General features: G+C 42.3%; 1 protein-coding gene across 1 annotated transcript in view; it reads right to left on the bottom strand.

Moving 5' to 3' along the window:
• LOC117269780 (zinc finger SWIM domain-containing protein 6) overlaps window positions 1-26,705 on the bottom strand; it is a 60,257-nt gene that overhangs the window by 8,956 nt on the left and 24,596 nt on the right. Inside the window, exons 2-10 of the mRNA XM_033647082.2 lie at window positions 14,460-14,816; window positions 10,672-10,820; window positions 10,424-10,574; window positions 7,091-7,270; window positions 5,052-5,228; window positions 4,806-4,952; window positions 4,400-4,546; window positions 2,775-3,035; window positions 536-671 (exon numbers count right to left, since the gene is read on the bottom strand). Coding sequence (XP_033502973.2) covers window positions 536-671; window positions 2,775-3,035; window positions 4,400-4,546; window positions 4,806-4,952; window positions 5,052-5,228; window positions 7,091-7,270; window positions 10,424-10,574; window positions 10,672-10,820; window positions 14,460-14,816 — 1,705 coding nt within the window. The remainder of the gene's footprint in view (window positions 1-535; window positions 672-2,774; window positions 3,036-4,399; window positions 4,547-4,805; window positions 4,953-5,051; window positions 5,229-7,090; window positions 7,271-10,423; window positions 10,575-10,671; window positions 10,821-14,459; window positions 14,817-26,705) is intronic.

The following is a 26,705-nucleotide window of genomic DNA, read 5'->3' as shown; positions in this document are numbered from 1 at the left end:
TAAATGGGGCTTTAGTCCACACTAAGCTGGAGACATTTGTGAACACGTCTTTTTTTCACTGTTTCATTTGTCTCATTCAAAAATGCTGAGCTCTTCCTGTCGGGCAGGAAATCCAAAGTGTGGGATCATTTTGAGAAGGTGAAGGACGAACCCAAGGTGATATGTAAACTCATCTTCATTGGTCGACTACAAACATGACGTATCATCTGAAACATGGAAGTAGCTACATGCCCATTAGCCCACAGCGTCATTAATAGGCAGCTCGCTCAGTGTATGACGTGCACGTGTAGATAAAATATAGGCCTAGAGTTCAAAGGATCTCAGGCAGCCAAACTTCTTATCTGAGGGTGTTTGTTATAATTACTGAAATTATTAATTATTTTATTGTGTTTTATGTTTTATTCTAATTCCATTATTTGTTTTCCACTCTGTAACGTTGTTTTGAAAGGTGCAGTATAAATAAAGTCATCATTCATTATCACTAGATTAATGTCACAAGGTCAACAGCTTAAAAAGAGGAAGTGTTTCTACCTACCGCATGGCCCTCAGTGCAATTTTGTACGCCAGTTCGGCGTCATGAGGTAGCAGGGAGGTGAAGAGATACTTGGCAAAAGTGTGCATGGGGACGCTCTCTCTGTAGAGTAACTCCCCCAGACCACTGTAAGGACCAGCTGGAAGAGACAAACACAGATACAGTTAAGTGTACAGAGTCAGTGTGAAGACAGAGATCAAACACAGAGCTGATTATTTCCCAGCCTGACATGTCAACATGTTTGATATCCGGCTGATTTAAACTCAGACTGATCAGAGCAGAATGACTCAGCTGTGGTTCAGAATGATGATCACTTGTTAGTCACAAACCTACAGAGATTTCTGTCTCGGCATCAGAGCAGGGACTTCCTGAAACTTCATGTGAGAACAACATGCATACAGCATCAAGAGACATTACAAGATTTCACAAGAAGTTTTCGGGTTGACAGATTCCAGGAAAAGATGATGGTGGAAGCATTTTTAGCCACTGCAGCAAAAACATTAGTGTCATCGTTTTTCTTTATAAGGTCCAGTGTGTAGGATCTAGGGGGATATGCTGACAGAAATGGAATATGATGTAATATGTATGTTTTCTTTAGTGTAAAATCACCTGAAAATAAGAGCTGTTGTGTTTTTGTTACCTCAGAATGAGACGTTTATATCTACATAGGGAGCAGGTCCTCATCTACAGAGATCACCATGTTGCACCACCATATTTCTACAGTAGCCCAGAACAGACAAACCAAACACTGGCTCTAGATAGAGATAGATGTTTCATGTTGGCGACCATAGTCAGCAGCCCCTCCACGAAAAGAATGTTGGGAAAACACAGACGTGAAACAGCTTTTTTTCTGTGATTTTACTGGTTTAAATCACTGGTACATTTTGGAGAGGAAGATTTCTTTGCAGATAATCCAGCTCCCAGTAAAAACCTGCTTAACATCTAGGGCTGGTTGCACAACACACCTTAAGATTTCCCTTAACGTCCAAGTCAGGGCTTCCTTAAAATAAAAAAAAACAACACCCTGTTGTCTTCTCATTAGCACTTCCTTAAAATGTTCCTCTTGGGCTTATTCGTTTAAAAAATCCCTTAAAAATATCACACGAACGACCTTAGGTATCACAAGCACAAGTTCAAACAAACGGTCCACACAGAAGATGTATCCTTAACTAAGGAAATGATGTAAGGGATTCCCTGCAACATCTTTAAGTAAGTCCCTCAGCTAAGGAAAAATTAAGCATCACGGAAGTGTCACAGGGGAAACCAACCCCTGGACCTTCAGTTATCAGAGAAAAAAGGTGTCTTCAACATGGCAAACAATGTCGGAGAAACACTGATTCGTAACGTTAAACTGCTTTATTAAGTGTTTTTACCAGTTTTAATAACCTGGTCTTTTTGTTTTGGAGAAGAAGAGACCTCTGAGGATAATTTAGCTCCTGGTAAAAACCTCCTGAACAATGAACACTGAAGGAATTCTTACCAGGAGAAGTTTCAGCTGGTTGCAATCTGCAGTCCTCACTGCTAGACACCACTAAATTCCCCTTAAATCTTACACACTGGACCTTTCAGACAATAATTCAGTTAATCAATGAAAGCTGAATATTTAATCTCAAAAGATGTCAATCTTTCAAATAAGGCTGGGTTATTCTACCTTTTTCTTCTTTTTTTGTAAGTTTAAAAAAGGCATAAAACCTTAGAAAATGTTGCCTGCTGAAGACTTAAATCTTCAAACAGAAATCACCAAAGTCCAGTAAATGTTGACTGCACACTGTCATGGCTACAGAAGAATGACACCATCAGCATTGACATTTGTTCCCTATGAGCCCTGTTTTCACTATGATACTCTGTCTGTCATCGTGTACAATCTCCTGGGAAAATGAGGGTCGATTTACTGCACAAAGGAAGTGCGTCAACCATTGCACAACCAAAACAGGAAGTATGGAGCTTTTGTTTTCCTCGGTAGCTATCAGCAGCTATCTCCAGTTAGCACAGAGTATCAGTGGAGATTCTTGCACTTATTGTCCTCAGTGGACTGTGGAAAAAAGTAACTGTGCAGCAACAAATTGCAGTCTGTGCTGTGTTGCTGGCAGTTTGAAGCCTCATCAACGGCATTAACAATAATACCATTTTAAAATGCTGGAGGGAGGGGAGCAGTAGTTTGTTCTCACTTTTTCCTCACATTTGAGAATCGCTAACAAACGCATGTTGTACATAAACACTTTAACGTTTGAGTGGTACTCACCCTCTAACAGGATAGCGGCTTGTTTCCGGAAGATCTTCACCAGCGTGTCGTCTAAATTGACTTCTTGAAGCTTGGCCAGTAGCTGCTCTTCATTGCGACACACCTTCTCCTGAGCGTACAGGCCGTCCGGCATCACCCTCTGCTGCCCTAAACCAATCAGAGCTGTCTCCACGGCCAGCGACACAAACGACTCTCCCTCCTCCAGGAAACGCTGCGCTGGGCACACAGGGTGCTCCGTCCTCCTGCCTGAACCTGGTGAGCCTGAGGGGGAGGCAGAGGGAGGAGGGGTGAGAGATGACTTCAGGGGGAAAGATGTTCCCTTTGAGCCGTGGACCGAGCTGAGTATTGATAAATCTATTGATCTATTTGTTCATTCTGGTGTTCTTTTCAGAGAGTGTATCCTCCTGGGGACGGTAATCATGTGTTTTAATGGCTTAATGATGTCTTGGCAGACCTCACTGTTCATCCCAGGAGGGTTAGCAGTCCCTAATGAATACACACACACACACACACACATATATAGATGTATAAATAGCTGGAGGTCTTAATTGAAAACTTTTACAACTTCTTCCACGCAGCGTCTTCATCACTTCAGCACATTCGGAGGAGAAACAAAGTGTAACGTCACCGTCCTCTCTGGCTGCAGTGTGTTGGAAATTGGTCTCGCTGAGCTCGCTGCATAATTAATGCATTTTAATTGGAGTGTTTTTCCTGCTGCATTTCTTATTCATGAGCTGTTATTGGAGGATGACTGCGGGCCAATCAGCACGTCTGTGTCATCACTGCTGATTGCAACCTGAGGGCTGCAGCTCTGACAGGAAGACGCAATCACTGCAGTGTAAATGTTTGACACACACACAGGAAAATGTGTGTGTTCTGTACTGAAGTACATTTACTCAACTACAGTACTGAAGTGCCACTCTGAGGTATGTTACCTAAGTGTTGCCATTTTCTAGTACTTCATACATCTGCTGCACAATATTCAACATTATACTTCACTTTTTTCATATAAAACACACAAAGAGATAAAATACAAGACATGGTTGACAATGAATCCAGCTTGTGACTCAAAAAAGTTCAGACACACCAAACCGACATCAAAGAACTTGTGGCGATGATTGTCGACTGTTGCGTCACCTCACGTCACCTGTGTACACAAAATTGTACTTGAACACACCGTAAAGACTACAGCCGACCAGCACGTCTGTTCTCCACCTGTGTGAGAGGAAATAACTCTCCATAGCAGCAGGCGGCAGTCGTCTGTAATCGTCATTCAAAAAAAGGGAAACTGGAAGACCAACAGGACGGATTCAAGATGCTAGCTAGCCAGTTAGCACAGTAACAACACAACCTTTTATTCAAAGACCAAATGATATTTACTGTACTATCACAGGGCTGACACACAGAGACAGACAACCATTCACACTCACATTCACACCTACGGACAATTTAGAGTCACCAATTAACCTGCATGTCTTTGGACTGTGGGAGGAAGCTGGAGCACCTGGAGGAAACCCACGCTGACACAGGGAGAACATGCAGACTCTGCACAGAAGGGGCTCAGAAGCCAGTACTTTCACTTTAATAAAAGAACCCGAGAACTTCTTCCACTATCATGTATGTACCTGAGAAGTCGAGCAGGGCGGCGGCTCCATCCTCGCTGCCCCGCCCCGTCTCCATCAGGGTGGTGAACAGAGTGCCGATGGGGTCCAGAGGGTGACCCACCCAACCCTCCAGGTTGGTCACTGATGTTACTCCTTTATGAAGCAGCTCTGCAGAAACAAACACACACACAGGTCATTTATGTTCACATGGGTTAAAGAATGATGGAAAACCAGAAAAGACTAGTGTTATCAGAAATATTGACTTATCAATACTTGTTGATACTGAATATTAAAAACAGTTCCAGTACAACAAGCAGAAAAGCTTTGAATACAAAAAGACTCATTCTTAACATAAACCTTTTAATGTTTTATGAACCAGATATTAACGACAGAAACTGGCAAAGTACGAAGCATCAAAACAAACCACCTTTCTTGTGAGTGCGGAAGAACTCCAGCTGTTTCTGCTGTTGCCTCCGCAGCGTGTTCACTATTGCGATGGCGAGCCTGAGTGCTTCCTTGGGGTAACCGTGTGATCTCAGTGCATCTACTCGAGCACACGCAGTCGGGACGTGCTCTGCAGGAGAAGAGGAACGAGAGAAGATATTTTGAAGTCTACCTTAAGTTGTTTCTTATCATTAAATTCCCTCCAAACCACATGTCCCCGCTCTCTCACCGTGCCACAGGGGCCACCCTCGGGTGTCGAAGAGGGAGCTGTCGAGGTTGTCATGGTAACAGTAGTTGGTGTAGTGGTCCTCGGTGATGATGTGCTGCAGGTGGGGGTCCTGCCAGTGCAGGTCGCAGGCTTCAATCGCTCGCGTGAACACCGTCCGATGAGGCCGAGTGAGGGAATCTGTGAGAGGCGAATACAGGACGTCAGGTTATCAAACTGTAAGGCAGGGAAAGGTGCATGCTGGGAAATTAATCACTGTTGTCTGACCCACTGGCTAGCTTAACATCATGGTCAGCAGCAGCTGTGACTGTGAGACACATGAAGGCTATTTAAGTACTTAAAACTCTCAGGGTGCTTTCACACCTGCCCCGTTTGGTTCGGTTCAATCAAACTCAAGTTCATTTGCCCCCTCAGTGCTGTTCATTTGTGCAGGTGTGAACACACCAAAACAACCGGACCGAGACCTTCTTGAAGAGGTGGTCTCAGTCCGGTTCTAAAGGAACTCTGGTGCGGTTGGTTTGTGGTGAGAAGGTGTTCCGACCTGGATGTGAAGCAACTGCAGTCACATTACACATTGTTTGGGTTAAACATGAGCATTTTACAGTCCTGGAGGATTATTAATGTGCACCTCCTCCTGTACTGCCTTAATATGCACATTCAGCACATCCAATGCATCAAAACATTGTTTTCTAGTTGGAGCCGCGCCTCGTTTTCAAACTGTATGCTTTGACTAAAATGAACAATGACAGCAATATAGTCCACGATGAGCAGCGCTAAAATCAACCTGCGTAGTTGTCCCTCCATTGTGACATTAGAAAGTGTCACATTTATCTTGCAAGTGTACTCTTCTTCAACGTTTGCTTTACTTCCTGGATTTTTCCCACATGGAAATTCTGACCAATCAAGAGCAGCTTTCTCACACAAGGCATTTGATCTGGTCCTCTTGTAAATGCTGCCGTGAGAACACGAACCAACTCTAGGCAATTATACAACTTTGGGACAACATGAGTCCCTGATTCAGACCAAAGGAGACCACTCTAGGGCTGACAGCAGCCTTAGACGACTGCTGCAGTCACGCTCCTTCTCAAATAAAAATGTAGTCAAACATAAACACAGAAACATGATACATATACGTTTAGATTCCCAACTATATAATTATCTGTAATGTCCATCATGAATAAGAGTCTATAAATCAAATCAAAAGTCAAAGAATACAGACGCTTCTTATTGGTCCAGAACCTGCCTGAGAATCATCACCTTTTTAAAGTTTTCATCAGTATCACAATGACCCAGTGAGGCCTGTCCATGGGTACACTGCAAACAGGAGCTTCTAATAGCCAATTCGTCACACTCTTAATGGTGCCAATTTGCAAAATGCAAACAAATATAGGCTAAAAAATTAGGCTCACAGCACAACCCTTCCTACATCCTTTTTTACATCCCCTAATTACACAGCCTGTGGTTCTGAAAATTAGAAATAAACGTAAGGCGCATAGTAATAATAACAGGAGTGACAAAATTATTTAATATTAACTTGATTTGTTGTCTCCAGTCGGTCTGACGAGGGCCCCAGTGTCAGACTTTGAAAATCCTGTTATAGCAGGATTAAAAAAAAGTCGATGAGGCAACAAATGCAGGACCATTATAGACAAAACAGCGGCAGTAATAACCGCGCCTGTCTTCTCATTCGAAACATTTTTATTACCACCTGATAGAAACGTTCGTGTGTCTGTATTTTCCCTGAATTGGTGGAAAAAGGCTGCAGGACCTCAACTGTGTTATTAGGCTCATTCTATTAGCCACACTAAAAAGGTAATAAGGCTCGCAGGCACAGAGATTGAAGGAAGGAGACTTGATTAAAAGAGGGGGGGGGGTGGGGAGACTTAACAGTGTTAATACAGAGGCGGAGGAGGCGGAGGAGGAGGAGGAGGAGGAGGAGAGAAAAGAAAGAAACCTTCACATATGATGAAGGAGAGGATTTGGAAATCTAAAAAAGAAAAGGGGACGCGAAGTCGTCGTCTCGTCTTTGGGTGTCATCTCACCTGGGTTACCAGGAGGGCCCTGGGGCAGAGCGTTGGTCAGATTGGTCAGCTCGCTGCCATGGTTACCGTCCTCCAAGGGGCAGACGTCCACGCTGTTCCACCTGCGAAGCTGTCGAAGCCAGAAGCCCTTCTGCTCGGGTTTGTAGTGGGGGTTCAGCACAATGCACATCCACAGGGCTCCTGCACACGCACACGCACACACACACAGGCAGAGACACAACACACACTTTAATGATTACCGTTCGTACTGCAGGATAAAGGAGTGATACATATTTTGCTGTAATTTCACGTTATTATTTCCTTTATTTATTTATGTACTTTTATTATTTATTTATTTTATTTTATTGCCAGGGTTGGGGATATTATTTTCTTTGTTGAAATGTTAATGTTCACATTTAAAAAAGATTGTTTAAAAAAAATTACTCCAAATTTTGCAGCAAACACACAAACAACCAGACTCGTCCCTCGGCTTCATTATCACCTCCTTATAATAAAGCTGAAGCTGCAAAGTTTAATTATCCAGAGCTAATCTGAGCATCCAACAGTTATTTTCCATTCTTGATTAATCACTTGGTCTAAAAACTACCAGACAAAAACTAAAAATATTCCACCGCTGTTTCCTTGTTTGGCCCAGGACACAAATATATTCAGCTCAGTAGAACGTGACAGAAGGAACGGCTCCAAGTTTTCACGTTTGAGAGGCTGGCACCGTAAACTGTTTGGCATTTTAGTCAATTAATTAATGAATCTGCTAATTTATCACCTCGCTTTCAGGTGACACAGAAAACTCGACTAAACGGTAGTTTTTCTGATCATTCACAGGAAAGAAACAAAGACGGAAAACAACCTCCTGCTCATCAAAAAGAAAACTAAGAGTACTTTAATGATTTACCGCAGGTGCTGAATGTGAATAAAATATTACTTCTGAGGTGGAAATGTGGTTATTAGTCTTTATTATTTAAACTACTAAGGAGTGCTGTACGAGATAAAAGAATGATACACAAATATATAGCAACAGAATAACACCAATAAGAACAATTACATACATGTAAAGATGATAAAATACTAAAATATAAAACCCCACAAACAACCGAAGGCCACTGAAAACATGTACGTTTTAAGATTTGTCTTTAAAGTGTCGATGGAGGGGGAGGATTTGATCGAGAGTGGACGGCTTTTCGAGAGCTTTGGAGCAGCGACCGCAAAGGCACGATCCCAACAATAGTCTCAGTGATGCAAAAAACGTCATATATAATATATACATGTGTAAAGCCAAGTAAAAAGCTAGTTTTAATAAGGTATGACAGGTTACAGGACATTATATTGGTCTGTAAATCAGTTCAGTACACAAATAAAGACGTACTGCTGCAGCTAACCATCATTTTCATTATCAGTAAGTGGACCATATAGTGAAACATCAACATCATGTCCAATGTTATGTCATAAAATCTCTATTTATTTCTATTTCACCTTACCCAGGTGAGTCTTAAAGAACAAAATCTTATTTACAGTGGCGCTTGGTGCACGTGCCATGATATAAAACAAAGGAAAGCAGCTAATCGTCTCATTTAAGAAGCTGTGACCAGAGATTATTTGTTATTTTTGCTTAATAAATGACTTAAACGATGAATCGATCTGTAAAGCAGCGTGCAGATGTGAGCAGAGAGAATGGTATTGTTGTAAAAACATGAAGACGCTGGACACAGATTGGAAAACACATGAAGACAATGAGGAAGGGAACAATGAACATGTTAAAGGATGAAATAAAGGATGACAGATGACAAAATGAAACAGGAGGAGGAAAGAAAGGAAGTGAAGTGAGAAAAAAAGGGAGGACAGAGGAGGAGAGGTGAGGGGAAGGGACGGGAAGGGGGAGGTGAAAGCAGGAGGGAGGCAGAGGATGGGGGGAGGGGACAGGAGGAGAGAGGCTTTATCCTCCGTCTCTTTGTTAGGGCTGCTTCAAGGACAACAACGAGGAGGGAAAACACAGGCGAGAAAATGAAGTCAGACGTGAGTGATGAAATGCAGAGCAAGATTCTACAACAGCAGAGGGAGAAGGAGGAGGTGGAGGGGTGAAGGAAAACAACAACAGGGGGGAGAGAGGAGCAGTGTAACCTGCAGGCTGTCGCCTTTTACAGGTTGCATCACAGTTTGGGTTTAAAGTGAAGCCTGACTTATTTTGAGGGGATTTTTTTTTAACTTTAAATCACAAACAAATAAACAGAAGTCGTTTCTTCAGCTGCAGACTGACGGTTTGATCCTGTGACAGTGAGCCAAGGTGCTGCTGCTGCACAGGTACGATCTCATCTGTGAAACACCAGGAAATATATAAACACTCAATGGCCACTTATTAGGTACACTAGTTCAACTGCCTGTTATATAATTATAATAGCTAATGAGCCAATCATGTGGCAGCAACTCGATGCATTTACGCATGTGGCCTACGCTGTTGTGAGCATTTATACTTGTGTGGTGGTGTGTCTGTGTCACTCTGCAGTTACACCTCCAAACACTAGCTGGCGGCGGAGTTTCTGTGAAGTGCTGTTAAGTTTAGTTGATTCTAAACACACATTAAACACACATTAAACATGTCTTAATAGAGACTATTTCAAACACAAGTACACAATCAGCTTCACTATAACTCGCAGCATTCACAGACAAACACTTGTCTTTATCTGGACACATTTTCCCCACAAATACAACATGCTAACGTTATTAGCACAATCCTATGGCATTTTACATTGTATAAATTAGCCTAGCAGCTAGCAGACTTTTCCTCTACTCATATGAAGCCAGGGACAACGGCAACATTTAACAAAGGTAACGTTACAGAGTTCAGCTCCATTACAACTCACAAGGTTCACTGACAAAACAACTGTCTTATACTAAACATGTTTTCCAAACAAATACAACATGCTAACATTATTAGCACAAGCCTATGGCATTTTACATTGTATAAATTAGCCTAGCAGCTAACAGAGATTTCCTCTGCTCATATGAAGCCAGGATAAATCACACACAAGACTTAAAATGCTATTTTTGTGGAGGCTTTATTGTCTTCACAATTTATTGTTTCTTATCTGTGAAATTAAAGTAAATCAAAGCTTTGTTTCCACTGAGGGAAATGGTTTCAGTTTACAGAAACAGACAGGAGGTCTGCATCACTGTGACGTGTAGAGTAAAAGTTAATAGTCAAGTACAAGTACCTTAAAATAGTACTTCAGTGCAGTACTTGAGTAAATGTGCGGTTTGCAGTCACCAAATATGCTGCTGAACTTCCGTGTGTGTGTGTATGTGTGTGTGTGTGTGTGTGTGTGTGTGTGTGTGTGTTACCTAGTTCATCCCACAGCTGCCTGTACTTGTCAGTCATGGTGGTCCCCTGTTGCCTCCACAGCGCCAGTCTGGGGTCGCCCATGAACTGCTCTGTGATCAGCGTTAACATACGAGCTCCATTGGAGTCCCTCATCTTCAGCATCTCTCTCACCTGCAGACACGTCAAGGTGCATTGTGGGTAAACGCTGCCGCTCAGCTGCCACGGCGCAGCACTGTATGATGGTGTGTGTTGGAAATGATTGTGTTACCTTGCTGAACAGTAAGTTGAGCTGTTTCCCCGAGCCATGGTACCCGCCCTGGGAGAGGAAGAGCTTGACCTGTTCCTGAACCTGCTCCTCGTCCAGATGCCAGCAGTTCTCATCGTCCACGCTGGCGCCCGCCGTCGGATCTGGAGCTCCTGAATCAAACACAGAATCAGACAGGGACTCACTATGAGAGCTTAATGTCATCAGACTAATAATGACTTTTATTCATCAGTTTACTTCAGTCAGTGGTGGAAGATGATATTTTATTCATATTAAAGCAACAATACCACAGTCTAGAAATAATTTTAAATGTTTACTGTGAGAGCTGGCCATGGCTATTTTGAAAATGAAAGCCCCCAGTGGTGACAAAGATTAGTGTATGGGCTTGACAAGGCTTATTTTTCAAAATAAATGACCCCAAATAGTAACAGAAGTTAACTGCAGGGCCGGACAAGGCTTAACTTTCAAAGTAAAAGCCCCCATATGGTAACAGAAGCTTGCTGTGAGGGCTTGACAAGACTGTATTTTCAAAATAAAAGCCCCCAGATGGTAAAATTAGTTAACAAGGGGAGCACAGACAATGCTTAATTTTCAAAATGACAGCTCCCTGATGGTAACAGGGCTGGATTCTTAAAAATAACAGCCCCTCAAATGGTAACAGAAGTTTACTGCTAAGGCTGGAGAATGTTAAAATTTCAAAATAAAAGCCCCCAGATGGTAACAAGTTTACGGGTGGCCCAGACAAATCATTGTTTTTCAAAATAAAAGCCCCTATATTATAATATTATAAAATGTAAAGCTTTTTTAATTATTTTAATACTAAATTGAAAAAAATATTAAAATCCTCAATTTACTCCACTTCAAATTCTACTGCTCTCCATGCTTTCATCGACAGACTTTAAGTTTTAAAACAGGTCACAAAGTAATTACACTTTATACTCAAGTACAAGTACCTCAAATTTGTATATCAGTACAGTACTTGAGTAAATGTACTTCGTAACTTTCCAGCACTGGCTACATTAAATAAAAATCAGTGTCATTCAGGGAGGGGCAGACATGGATGTGCCTACATCAGCACACATCTTCTGCATTAATGCAGTGCTGGTTAAGCTTAAACACTGATCAATACTATAAACTGCAAAATCTGCAACTTTAACCAGCCGACAACACGTAACATGTGTCACTGGGGACGCTTAAATCCATGAGACTCAACAGCTAAGTAGGTTCAACTATCTGCAACATGTACATTAAAGCGCTGAACAGAGTACATCTGAACTGCAGTCTAAAGTGTACACACACCAGGTACCTGCAGATCAAATCTCCCTCAGACAGACGTGATATTTACATGTTTACAGTCATTAAACTACTGAACACATGTCGCTGGGGTCAGTTATGGTTTTATAACAAAACTGTGGACATGTAAACAAACTGGAATGGTGAATTACATGTACTGTAACACAAAATTACACTCTACTTCAAAACACATCCCAAAATAGTGCCATTTATTATGTAATCAACTACATCCAGAAGTAACTGAGTGTGCCATAAAAGTTTATAAAAACACAACACTAAATATGTGATGCTCATGTAAACAGAAACCTTTACAAAAGCATTTAGCATCTGTACACATGCCCTTTGTTTTTTTGCACACTCAAATTCATTGTTTTCAATGTCGACGCGGAGCAGGTGTGTTCAAACACCAGAGCAGCACCATTGTGGCGTGCATGCGTTCCCAAGCACCTATTTTTCAGGGCATGATGTTTGCACCTTGAGATAAACTGAGTTCAACTGTCATGTGACAAGGATCAACCAATCACAGCTGACATATATCTTTCCCTTCATCAGTAAATTTCAGTCTGATAAATATGGAGAGGAAGTTGATCATTTTAGTGCAGAGCTACGAGAGCTTTACATCTGTCCCACGGACGACTGGCCGACACACAACAGCGCCTGGAAGAAGATCAGCTCTGCACTCAGGATTTCAGGTAAACAGGCTATGATTGGTTGCTTCTTAAGGTTGCTTAGCAACCCCAGACGCAACCTGCCTCTGCGCTCTTGAAAGCTGGCACAGAAATGTCACAAGAGTAGCGCCCAGTGCCCGACTTCGACCTCGTGTTTTCCAGGCGGTTACTATGCAGTATGTGCACGGCCCCTTCTAAGGCCAGCTCTGTCCTGGGATGTTCCCTCGACCTAGTGGAGGCGGTGGAGAAAGGAGAATGATAGCCAAGCTATCATCCCTTATGGACAACATGTCCCACCCCCTGCAGGACACTCTGACAGCACTGGGCAGCTCTGTCAGTGACAGGCTGCTCCACCCGCAGTGTTTGAAGGACAGATACCGCAGCCCCTTCCTTCCTGCTGCTGTCAGACTGTACAACCAGCACTGCTTCCAGAAAACTATGGACCATCAGTCATCATTCGTGTAATATCTGAATAAACCAGCTGTGAAATATCTACACATAATACATGCACTAATGTAAATTCTGCTATTCAGCCTGTCTATTTATTATGTTTCTATGGAAGCCCAGAACAGACAAACCAAACACGGGCTCTAGATAGTTATATTCAAGTCGGCCACCGTAGTTAGCAGCCCCTCTGCAACAAGAGTGGCAACAGCAACAGTGAATCTGTTTTATTTCGTGTTTTTACTTGTTTAAATCACCTGGTGTGTTTGTTTTGGAGAGGAAGAGACCTCTGTGGATATTTCAGCTCATGGTAAAAACCTCCCGAACATCTGGATCTTAAGTTATTAGACAAAAATTTGTGGACACATACGCAGCGACTGCTACTAAAGATACACACCATGAAATGAACTGACATGTAATAACAAATACTACAAAACTTACAGCCGTACCCATGTGACAAGTGGAGGTTACAGCTATCGGCCACTATCGAAGCCCTGTTCTGCCATTAACAATAGTTTATATAAGTCCTATCTGTGCTGATTAGTCAGCCAAACAGATGAATCTGTCGCCCTTTATATTCCACACTTCATGTCCACAGGACCACTTCTCATTCACTGTCTAAGTAAGCAGCCAAGAAATAAACTCTGGTTGTGCTGTGTTGGGTTTCCAGAGACGAGGCATCCGCTTCTCATTTGCATTAATTTTAATCTAGGTTACTTTATGCAAATCAGGGATGTCTGGTGCAACTCGCCGCCTCTGGAAACTCCCAAAAAACATTTAGACAAAAAGTTGTCGATCAAAATGGAGACAGATTCAGCAACTGCATGGCTCATTTCTCATCTCAAACAAATATTTCTGTGTACTACGTATTTTGTAACATAAGAGAAAATTTCCACACGAGCTGCCATGTTGGCCCAGTTTGAAATACGGGAGCAGCCCATGTGTAGAGGCACACCCATCTCATGCTGAGAGGTGGTACGACCCGTCACGTCCAAAAACACCCCTGTGGACACCATGAATGTTTCTGTGACGCACATAACAACACATAACAAGTCTCCTCACAAACTTTCCTGCAACGTGTTCAAGTCAAACCTGACCTGATTTAAGTGTGTGTGTGTGTGTGTGTGTTTGTGATCAAAGTGTTTTCCTCCTGTTCTCCCTAAACAGCTTGTTCTTCCTGAGTCGTCTCTGAGGACATCAGCCTCCAGCTGGACCACCACTGGTGCGAGATGGAGGAAATCTAACACAAGAACCCACATTTGCTTTACGTTGTGTGTGTGTGTGTGTGTGTGTGTGTGTGTGCTGCATCATGTTAAAGGACGAAGTTCATCCTGTTCTTCCTCTGACATCACATGTGACCACCATTACTCCCGCCCCTTCACTCACCGTGAACCTGGTTGATCTCAGAGTTCTGCGACAGTATTTCATCGGCCAGTTTCTGTGCCGTCGGCAGCACCTCTGTGTGGTGCACCGTGATCAGGTACTGAACAAACTTCTGCAGCTGATCTCTGTTCATTTGGAATAGCGTCTCTGAGATGGGCAGGCGCAGTTTGACCTGCTCGGGCTTCCGTACCCGATACAGCGAGAGCGCCACGACATGGGCGCAGTAGAATATGTCCTTGTTGCCACAGCTGCATGTTACCGCAGTGATTTTGCAGCGGTCGAAGCTGACGCTCACGTTGCAGACCAGCTCGGGCTCTGAGGATGTGGCGGGTTCCCTTACTGTGCCGCTGAGGTGAAACCCTGCAGAGAAACACAGAACATATTTGCAGTTAATCATCTGAAGTTAATAAGCATGGAGTCTGTTTTGAAAAAAGGAATAAGAACATATGTAAACCTTGAACAAGATTTTTTAGCCTCTAGGGGGGCAGCAGAAACAAGTTGTGAACACACACACACACACACACATTATCACTTTTTGAATCGATATTGGCTCAATTTTGTTTTTTCCTCCTGACCAATATTCTCCCTCTTTTAGCTCTATTTTTGGTCTCCACCACCTACATAAACTTTCTTTAATGAATAAATGCAATTTATAGTGCTATCAGACCACCCAGTTAATACAGGCATGACTCCATTAGTGTGCGGGGGATCAGTTTTTTGATGCAGTGAAATAATTTTCAAGCTGAATATTTCTTTAGATAAAAACATGCTGTGAATTTTCAAAAATAATGACCTCTATCTTTTTACAAAAAATTTTAACTTTCGGACTTCATAACACTGGAAATGTTTGTATCACACAAGTTGGAAATAATCGTATGTAGCCACCACTGGAATATTATTCTACAAATAGTAAAATACTAATAACATTAGTGTGGCCTAATCTTTGTCTGCAACTTTGCACAAATACCAGGTTTAAACAGAATGATTAGACGTGCAAAAAAATGCCCGAAATTCAAATTTAGAAGTCAAATATCAACATTATGAATGAAGCTGCATTTCAAACTTTAAATGCCAAAAAAATTAAAACTTGCACATGAACTACTTTTCTACATTTTGCTGATTCTGTGAGAAATTTCCCCCTGAAAGAAAAATCAAACCAAATATTCCCTAAAAATCGTGGTTCAACCAAACTTTCATCTGGTGAAAAGAAGTTAAAGAGAGACAGATGAGTGAAAGGCGAGGGAGGGAGGCGAGCTTAAAGCTCTCCCAAATATTCTCATTTCCTTTTCATTTCCCTTCCACAACACATCAGTGCTTTCCTTCTCCTGCACACCTCCGCCCTCTGTCAGGATCGTTTCTCCACAGGCAGAGACCTGCTATTGTACCGGGAGCCTCTCCTATAGGTCTCTATGTGTGTTTGAGGGAATGTAAACATAAACGGAGAAGCAGGGCTCCATGTGGATTTGACCTTAAACTTCTTGAACTCAGCTTTCTCGAAGCTCAAGTATCAGAGTCTCTGACAGGAAAATAAACGCTGATGCTTTCTGGTTTGAAGAGGAGGATCTTCCACACATGACCAGGCAAGTGTCATTTTCCATTTGAATGAAAACCTGTGACGAACACAGATTTGAAAACACTATCTGTAGAGCCACATATTTCCAGAGCTGTATGTTTTCCTATGTATGATAACAGCTGTCAGAACATTGCACAAGATCATAATAAAACGTTTGCAGTGGCGATAATGCAGCTGAAATGGCGCAACAATGGAGTTTACATTTTGTTGTGTTACACAAGTCTGACAAGTGGTTCAAAACATACGATAAGATAAAGCTGTTTCTATCCAGAGGGAAACTGGTGTGCAGCAGTTGCAGAACAAAGTAGGAAAGAGTGAAAATGAACAAAATATAAACCGGCAAGATTACCAAAAACCACAAAAAACAGGGAGATGGTAAGTGTCACAGTATATGCTAAGGTGCAAAATCAAAATACACACAAAAAGGAGGCAGTTAGTGATAGGAATCGTAAAAACAAAAAGTAACAGTAGGTGCAAATTCAGAATATGCACATGCCAGGAAGTAAAGAGTTAACAGTGAGGATGATACACGAGCAAAAATTAACAGGTGCACAAAATACTAGCTGTTATTCACTCTGGAACATTAGCTGTGAGATCCGATTTCCACTTTGCAAAAATGTTCTCATACTTGTGACACACACCACAGAGCTGACACATATCACCCCTGCTGGGTGGAAGACCGTTGTAAACAGAGTAGGTGTTTGTGTATGTGGTGGAGCGCGCGTGTGATACGGAGCTGGGCGAAAACACAAAGAGCCGTACAAAACAATATCTGAGAGTCAAACTACAGACGACAATAAAAACCAGCAAGGTGATTTTCCTGCTGAGCAGACGCACACAAACACACACTCTGGATGACAGTTCACACAAAATCCACATCCTGTCTTTTAAACAAACACACACACACACACACACACACACACACACACAGAAAAGCATGGTGCTCTCCGTTACGCAGCCCTGCCCCAGTCATGCCTGGCCCACAGCTGAACTACTGACGTAACAGAAACAGAGAGAGTGACTCGAGGAGGAGGAGGAGGAGGAGGAGGAGGATCGCTGTGCTGCTGGAAAAATCGGTATGCCCTCAGCTGAGTGTGTGTGTGTGCACATGCAGGAGTGTACGCTTGGCGGCGAGCCAAAGCCCTGAGCTCAGCATTCTGTAATGCACTTCCTCTCTGTGTGTCTGCGCTTCACAGCTTGCATAATACAGCTCTGTGCACTGCATAGCAACCAAACTTAACTCCTTCACTCCCAGCAGAATACCAGCGAATCTGCAAGCTACATTTTAGACTTTTAAGAGCTTTATATTTCCACTGCTGAAAAACCAGCAGGGACGATATGACCTCCAATGATTTACTATAAATCCAGCAGCATACAACAACAGCTCCTCATGATATAATTACTTCAACATTTTGGGAAATATTTACTTTCTTGCCAGGAGTGATACAAGGAGATTGATACCACTCTCATGTTTATGCATTAAATATGAAGCTGGAGGAAGATAGTTGGCTTAGCTTAGCTTAGCATAAAGACTAGAAGCAGGGGAGAACAGCCAACCAGGCCAAGAAATGGTTCGGCAACCATAACTGTTTGATTTTACATTTTGTTTTCCTACAGATTTAACAAACAATATGATCTTTAGAGGTGCTGACGGGCAAATTTTGTAACCTCTGGACAGACAGCTAGGCTAACTGTTTCCATGTTTCCAGTCTTTATGCTAAGCCTGGGGTGTCCAAACTTTTTTGGAGGGGGTTAGCAGGGTCGAATTTAATACCTGCCAAGCGCCAAAAGCAGGTAGATTATACATTTGGCGAGTGAATCAGAGGACGACCGTAAATGTTTGTACAAAATAGTCATATGATAAAAAACCTATGCTGTGTCTGTAGCATGTTTTGGTTTAATTTAGGGGCGCACTGCTCTGCAGCTCCTCTGCTGTCAATGTCAGAGCTTCACAGACACACACACATACATTACAAATGTGTTTTTACATGCGTATTAATAGTGCCGTGGGCTGATAGCCTCGAGCGCTCCTAGTTTTGCGGCACTGTTTACCATATGGAAATACCACTTGCCGCCAGTCTGCTGCTCGCTGTCGCAATGCAAATGTGCAGCTGAGGGTTATGAGTTACACCTGTAATTATGACAGTAACAAAATAATAACACAGAGGCTCTGTAGTCTGAATTAAAATGACAAACTCTTTGTCTCCCACGTTGTCAATGACTGCGCATTACAGCTTCTCTCTTCCCGTTCTCACCTTTCAGAATAACAGCCATGGGCAAATTTTGCTCTGGCCTCTTCTTTAAGTGTGTATTCAACCTCATACCATATTACCTTAATGAAATTTACTAAAACAAACATATATGTGACCCAAAAAGGCAATTTATTATTTTGGCCAGTAAAAATGTACCTGACTGATGGATTTTTTAATGCTACTTGCCCCTTTGGACGGTGAGTCAAAAAGTTAATTTCGGACACTGGGGGCAGCTGCTTATCGCTTCATATGGGTCGTTTTAAAAAACAGAACAGCATCACATTATCAGCAAAAAAGTATTAAACTTTTCTCCGCTCCTGATAGCGGAGGCCCTCGCTGACTTTACATTTCTTTGCTGTGGCCATGTATGCTACCTAGCTGGAAACGTCTACTGCTAGACAACTGTTTGTTTGCTTGTTTACCGTCCGTTTATAGTTCCACCTGCTTAGTTCCTACTTGGTGCATGTCCACAAACTGTATCATAGACTTGCCATCATGAAGTGAACGGCAAAAAAAAAAATGCAACGTGAGCTGGCTTAATGGAGCAGTATTACGGGGCCAAGACAAGCTGTGAGCCATTGGCCAGACTTTGGACATCCCTGTGCTAAGCTAAGCTCAACAGCTGCTGGCTCCAGCTACAAAAATCAAATTATGGATTACAGAACTTAGTGTGTGCTAAAATTCTACACCTCTGAGCTGCTTTATCTCACAGAAATACGAGTATTTGCAACTTTAGTTTATAGGTGTCTAACAGGCTGCAATCAGATATGAAAACACTGTATTAACAACTTAACTGTGTATGACAGACACGAGAAAAGATATTTGTAAGTTAAATTAAGAATACATGTTAAAGGCCCTGTTTATGAAGAAACTACATTCAGTGCTTTAATCAGACTTTTTACGACCCACTGATACTCTGAATACACTCGCCTGGAAACCGAGGTTTAACACTTCACTCCCAATTAAGCCCGAGGTAGTTGACTTAAGCTGTCTCTATAGGATTAAGTAAGGATGATGTCTCAGTGAGGAGGGGAAAAACAGGGAGGGGGGTTGAAAACAAGGCCAGGACGTTCACGCCTGTGAAAGAGCAGAATCTCAGCTCCCTGCAGAGTTCAGCCTGAGGAGACCTTCAGGCTGTGTGCAACACTGAAAACTAAAGCTGCATTCCCACTGCTTGGTACGACACGGCACGGCTCAAACGACACATTTGTTTTTGGTTTTCAATCAGCAAAAGTTGTGGATAGTACTTGGTACTGCTATTGGTACCAACTCAGTCGAGGTTACCAGCGACCTGAGCGATACCAGAAGGTGGAGGTAAAACACTTCAGGCCACTGACTGGTCAGAGAGAACAGTCAGCTGCATGTCACATCCTGCACAAAGCTGCCATTCTTAAATAGACAAGCTCAAGTCAATAGCGATTACAATTTTTTAAATTCATGTGCGAAGCTTTTATAAAATGGCAGCCCACAAAATGATGGCATACAGTTAACAAAGTGCCGACATTGCTCTGTTTGGTTGCTGAGAATCCAGCCTTTACAGACAGGGTGTTGTCTGCACTGGAAAACAAAATACAGAAAAGGACCTGATACCTAAAGTGAGTCGAGTTAGTTCGAGTCATGCAGTGGGAATGAGGCGTTATGTGGCCTAAGCCTTCATTTAACTCTGAGCACACTAATGCCACATACAGCAACCTCCCCTCTCCTCCCTCCTTCACACATCAGTCAGCCATTCAGTCAGCTCAGCCTCCAAAGCTGGCCAGTCAGGCGTAAGTGAGAGCTCCTCAGCCAAGGTGTGCTCTGTGTGTGCGTGTGTGTGTGTGTGTACTTGTTGTGACAATGGGGAACCTAATCTGTCACCCGTGGAGATACAGAAGCACCTCCGGGGCTGTAGGAAGGAGAAGTAAACAACCAATCAATGGTCACGGTGTGCTGATTACCATCTGTGCTTAAACACTGGTTTCAGATCAGCTTCCCATCAACACTTGTATAAGTTTATGGTGTGGATGAAACATATTTTTGCCAACTGATTGGATCATGCATCGCCATGGGAACTGGTACCATAATGCATAAAGGTAAGGCCTGTCAAGCGTTGGATCTCCACATGTTGAAGCGATGCATGTGGGGCTTTAGAAAATGCAATGTTTAGGTGGTAGTTTCTTCATTAAGTCTATCCAAAAACAAAAGACATAATAAATTGATTAAACAGTGTGTTTATCTTCTGTAAGCAACACGTTCTCATTCCAGGTCGTCAAATATTGACAAACTGTCGGTGTGCAGGCCACACAGGTGAAACATATTGTATCACCTGGGTAATATTGGGAAACGGTCGCTGTTAGGTTGAGGAAACAAAACCTGGTTAGGATTAGAGAAAAAGGTCATGCTTGGGGTTAAAATGAATATGTAACGTTACGTAAATACATTACTTGAGTGATGTCAGTGCATGATAACTATACATAACTCGCCCAACGTTACGCTCAAATACTGACATTTCCTTTCACAGTGCACGCGAACTGTGGTCTCCTGGATCAAAGTCCGGTTTTCTTTGACCCATACCTCCCCTACATGGCCTTTCTCACTCTTTATTAGGGCTGTAACGATATGAGATTTTCATGGTACGATAACCATCTCAGAAAACATTGCGGTTTAACAGTATCACAGTATTACAGAATTATCTCTCTAAGTCAAAATGGCCCTTAAAGGAATCAAAACAGAGGGGTTATTTTTGGTTGAACAAAATTTTTATGACTGCAACCCTACTTAAAACCATTTTTTCCAGTCCAAAATCAAGTCCAAAATAATAACCAAAATTAAGTTGATTTTTGGTCCAGTTGCATTTTTTCAATATCGTAGATAAGCAAATGTACACAGTATGATAACCATCAATTTTAACATCACGGTTTACCTTAAAACCAGTACACCGCTGCAACTCTACTTTTTATACTACTTTAGTTGCTCTTAGAGTCAAGTATTGCCACGGATGAGTTTGCTTTGGAGTTAGCTGAACGGCTGGTGCGTCTCATGAAGATGCTAAAGGCTGCCTTCTACGTTCATATCAAACATCAGGGGGCGTGAAAAAGTGGCGGTATTTGATGCACTGCAAATAAGATGCAAACTGCCCCAGGGCAGACTGAGAACACACTGGAGGGATTACATATCTTATCTGGCCTGGAGTCGCCTTGGGGTCCCCCAGGAGGAATTGGAAAGCTTTGCTGGGGAGAGGGACGTCTGGGGTGGTTTGCTCAGCCTGCTGCACCCGTGACCGGGCCCCCGATAAGTGGGTGAAAATGGATGGACGGATGGACGTTAGCATGCAAAGCTAATTAGCTTACTCTCTACTACAGTAGTAACCTAGCCCAATTTTACTTCCAAGACCCTGAGTTAGCATATCGTTAGCTAAGTATGTTTAGGGTTATTTGGTTGTTGGTTGGTCTTTACGCCGCAGTAACGTACATAACCTTCGCAGTATGTACGGCCATCGCATCTGTAGGTCCACATTCTTAAAGTCTTTCCTATTGAGGTGTTAAAGCTGAAACATATACCTAAGATCACTTTTACAGGGTTCTTCTTTTCATACAACTTATGGCGCTAATGTTAGCTTATTTACCTGGCTAGCTACAGCTGTGACACTTCTCGTTTCAGCAGACAAAAATCGATAGAAATGAGAAATCTATTTTTGTCCACTTCTGTCTAAAGTTTGAGGGGTGAATCTGCTACTGTTACTGTTGTAAACCGAGGTCTTAGTGAACGTCAACTGGGTTTGAGAGCCAATAGCTAACAGGGTAATGTGTTAAGTAAAGGGGGGTTAAAGTGTGTGTGTTATAAGGAGCTGGAGGATGCACCTCCACGCGAGCTCAAAATGAGGTCAATGAGGATTTCAGTTAACTGGGTCAATCTGTGTCCCTCTTAAGTGATCGCCAACAGCTCCTTACAGTATTAACATACTAATCAATGCTCTCCTGGTGTGTATGACCATAAATACACTCAGGGCTTATCATTTGTTTAAATAAAAATAGCCAGGTTTCTGTTTCTTCCTCCAATCCAGCCTCGTGCTTTTGAAACAGACCTGTAGAAATAACAAAGTGCACTGAAATACAACATAGAGGAAGGAGTCCTCCACGACCGGGCGGACTGAAATTCCTCAGCTGTGTCAGAAAAACAAAGAGGCTGTCTTTACAACACATGAGACATTGCTAAATGGTCTGGTCACTCAGACAAGAAGCTGCTGTTTTATAGCGTCCGTTTCACCGGCCTGTCTGGCCCACAGCGAGCACTGGGAGGAAACTGGAAACTCGTTGAAAAGAGCCACAAAGAATGACTCAATCTGCCAGTGAGAGGAGAGCGATGGGCCTTTTAACAGTGCAACCACCTCTCAGTGGTTTTATCTGAGGAGACAGTGGTGGCAACACATGAATCAATCACGAAAACAACCATCAAAGCACTCAGGGATGCTACACTCATCTAGAATTATAATTCTTTTATTTATTATTGATTAATTTGCTGATCGTTTTCCTAATAATTCCATTAATTGTTTGGTCTAAGAAATGTCCAAAAACAGTGAAAAATGTGTTATACCTTCCCACAACTCAAGGCAGAGTCTGAGTATATAAATTCACGGGTATGCGCACGGGTAGGCGTGAGAGCAGGCAGCCGGTGAGAATAAAAGTTTTTTTTTATTTTTCAGAATAAAACAAAGTAAAAAGATGTGCAGTATATGTCTAATATTCTGACATCTAAATCTCTATTATCAAGCTGCAATTCCTTTTATGTTTGAAAAGTCAATGACACAAGTGTAACCTTTGACCCCGTGGTCTCATTGGTCACCGATGTGGAGGACTTCAGCCATGAAACTTTGCAGCCCGAGGATGAGGTGCAGCCTACATGGAGTTCGGATCCTTTGGAGGTTTGATGGTGGTGGAAGGAGCATGCTAACATGTTTCCTAACCTGGCAGTGATTGAATGTTTTCACCATCCAGTCAAAGAGCCGTCTCCTCCGCTGGATTTGGAATTCAAGAATGGAGAACCAGCTTAATGTGAGAGACTGGAGCCTAGGTGGCTTTAATCAGGGGTGCAGGTAGGTGCGGCTTTGACCTAGATGCAACAACGGGTACCGGGGTTGTGGGTTTTCAAAACTGGACAGGACTCTGACTCAAGGTGAGGTCTTGTTGATGTCTTGCTTTGTCCGACCAACAGTCCAAAACTCAAATATTTTGAACAACTTCTTCAAATTTTCAAGCTGGAGCCATCACATATTTAGGTTTTTGCTTGGAAAAAACAATAAAACAATAATTTAATTACCAAAACAGCTGTCCATTGATTTATTGATGGCCTTAACAATTTATGGACTAATAGCTTGATCCCACAGTTAAAGTATATGAGCCTACCTGTGTTGTTGGCAGCATCAAAAGTATATTAAGCATAGATTAAAATACCTTAAGGCTTAATAAAGTACAGTTTATTCTGTACCTGATTTAGTATGGACTGTTTTATGTTGCTAGGAGACTGTGAGAAGCACTGACAACACCTTAAAAAATGCCAGAGACAAGGTATATAGGCAAAATTAGGTGCCCAATAATCCCTCAATTCTTAAAATTAGCGCACATTTTTCAGTGCTGGAATCAGACCTTCAAGGACGTTTCAATGTTACAATCAAAACAAGCAACACAAATTCAGCCAGTCCCCATGAATTCTGCGCGAACTTGCAATTTTGTCCAGTCACCACAAATCTGACCAGTGAGTTTCACCAATCATAGCAGTCCCCCGCATTAATTAACTTTATAGTGTCTTGTTGTAAAATTGCAGGTATGTGCAACAAGAATGTCTTACATTTACCAACAGTGATCACCATTAATTTACACGAAAGAGGGGGAAACTGTTTAGCATGTTGTGTTCTGCCACAACGTTGTGCGCGAACACAAAAGAAAGTTGTCAGTGGATACTTTTCTACCACAAAACACACCCTGAAAGTGACTACAGCGCGTCAAGAAAAACGACAAGACAATTCATCATCTATTGCAACTGCAAAACAAATCAAGGTGAGTTTGATTTAATATGCAGGGTTAGTGGGAACATTTGAGTGTAAATCACAACCTCAGAACACTGTGGTTTAATTCTCACTGGATCAAGTTGCCTTCAATGAATTATACAAATGAGTTGCAACTATTTTTCAGCCTGAAAACACTGCAACATGTGAGGCAATGTTTTAGAAAAGCTGCTGTGAAGTCAGGCATGTTAGGCTGCGACATTTCTCCTAAAAAAGCCTGTTAAATCCTGGAGGGGCTGTGGATTACTTCATGGCCCCAGGTTTGTTGTGCGGTAAAGGAATGATGAAGGTTTTAAAACAAAAGTTTGACACAGAGAGCCTCTTCATGACAGACCCTCACCAGGTCAGTAAATACTTGAGACCCGCTGATGTTAGCTGATTCTGTTTTAGTGGTGTATACACCCAAAAACGTGTTGACATACAGTAAGCTCGTAGCTTTTGGGGCCCCTGGAGGACAGGGGCCGTGGGGAAGTTACTCTTACAAAACAGAACATACATGTGAGCACACTGTGTAGACACATGGATTAACAGGCAGTACTAACACCCAGCAGCTTCACCACAGGCACTGTCATGTTGACCAGTGGTGGAAGAAGTACTCAGATCCTTTACTTCAGTTAAAGTAGTAACACCACACTGTGAAAATACTCCATTACAAGTAACTATTGCACTGAAAATATTAAGTACAAGTTTGTAAGTATTATCAGCAAAATGTACTTGGATTTATGGGATATATATCTACATGATCGCCATGTTGCACCGTCATGTTTCTACAGTGCCCCAAAACGCAAAAAAAACACAAAGCAACTAAAACTCAGATAAATGAAGAGTAAAAGTATAAAATAACACAAAACATCCAAGTACATCTAATATGTACTGAAGTACAGCGCCTGAGTACATGTACACGCATGCATGTTAATGATGGGGTGAGTTTGAGTTCACTTTGAGCTCTACTTTTAGAATAACTGAGAAAACAACCAGCAGTCCACATTCAGCCCCCTGATGGAGCCGGCTCCTCCGTGGAGGATCATGGACGCACAAACACACAATCTCACCAGCATATTCACGTCAGTGTGTCTTTGCTAAGATAAATAACGGCCGTGAGAGGTTTCACAACAAGCTTCTAAAGGGACGGAGGAGGATTTATCCCCTCCCTGTCTTTCCTGTCTTTTAATAGCATTTGTTTGAGTGCTGTCTGTTCCCGATGTGCTCAGTGAAAGTCATTTGTTTAGCCTCTGAGGACCATCAGCAGGCCAGCCAGAGCCTCTCCTCTCCAAATGCATTTGTTCCCACTCCAGAGATACAGCTCGGTCTCCACAGAGATCCTCACAGAGCTGCTGCTGCTGCTGCTAATGAGCACAGGAATCCCATGAAGACGCAAATAAAATCAAATAAAAAGCTTTTAGTATTTGCTTACATGTTGATCTGATTGTCATTTATTAAATCGTGAGTGTGCGTTTGCTACAAGTGATGTCACATCCTCTGAATCGTGTACATGAAAGGAAGTGTTTGGCATTTCTTGCAGAGAGTTTGATGAGAAGATCGATACCACTCTCATGTGTGTACGTTAAATACGAAGCTGAAACACGCAGGACAGTTAGCTTAGCTTAGCATAAAGCAAGCAAGCAGCTTTTAAGCATGGTAGTGAATGCTTGTTTCCCCCTTTGTCATAAAAGGACGTCACGTTTTGTGGGCATTCTCTTAAATATCACCTGTATCTATTTCTTGGCCGGTGTATTAACCTTCTGACATGCTAGCTTTCCCCCCTGTCTCCTGGTTCTAGCCTCATATTTATTTATAAAGATCAGAGTGGTATCAGTTAAATATTTCCCATAATGTTGAACTGTTCCTTTCCAAAACTACTAACAGAGATTAATTGAAGATTATACATTGTTCTAAAGAGCCTTTGATATCTCTGGTTGCATTCACGGGAGCTGAATAAAAAAAAGAAGATGAAAGTATCCTCAGTCCTCTAAATTATTTACATCAGGTCTTTGATCACATCAGCACAGATACTGACAAAAATAACCAGAAAGTAAAGGGAAGAAAAGGAAAAACTCGATGTGGGAATAGGCAGCACGTCAGCGAGGCAGGCCAACAAAAGGCCGATGGGAGAGGAACACTCTGTGAACTCTGTGGGAACAAATGTGTTGGGAAACAAGCGAAGTTAACTCAGAGTAACCTGAACATCCGTGGTGCAACTCCAGCTGTTTCTGCATTCTGTTTCCTCTTTAATGTCACCACTTCTCTCCTCTGGATCAGCACTCACTATCTCCTGAGATAATGAGAGTCTCCACACTGCGACAATGGGTAGTCATACAGATTACACTCACTTAAGGGTCTGTGTCGACTCATTTTCATTTATTAGCAGAGGTGGAAGAAGTAGC

This window comes from Epinephelus lanceolatus, chromosome 19, assembly GCF_041903045.1.
Source record: "Epinephelus lanceolatus isolate andai-2023 chromosome 19, ASM4190304v1, whole genome shotgun sequence".
Classification (NCBI taxonomy): domain Eukaryota; kingdom Metazoa; phylum Chordata; class Actinopteri; order Perciformes; family Serranidae; genus Epinephelus; species Epinephelus lanceolatus.
Note: the sequence above shows the minus strand (reverse complement) of the source record. Positions and strands in the feature narration are given on the sequence as shown.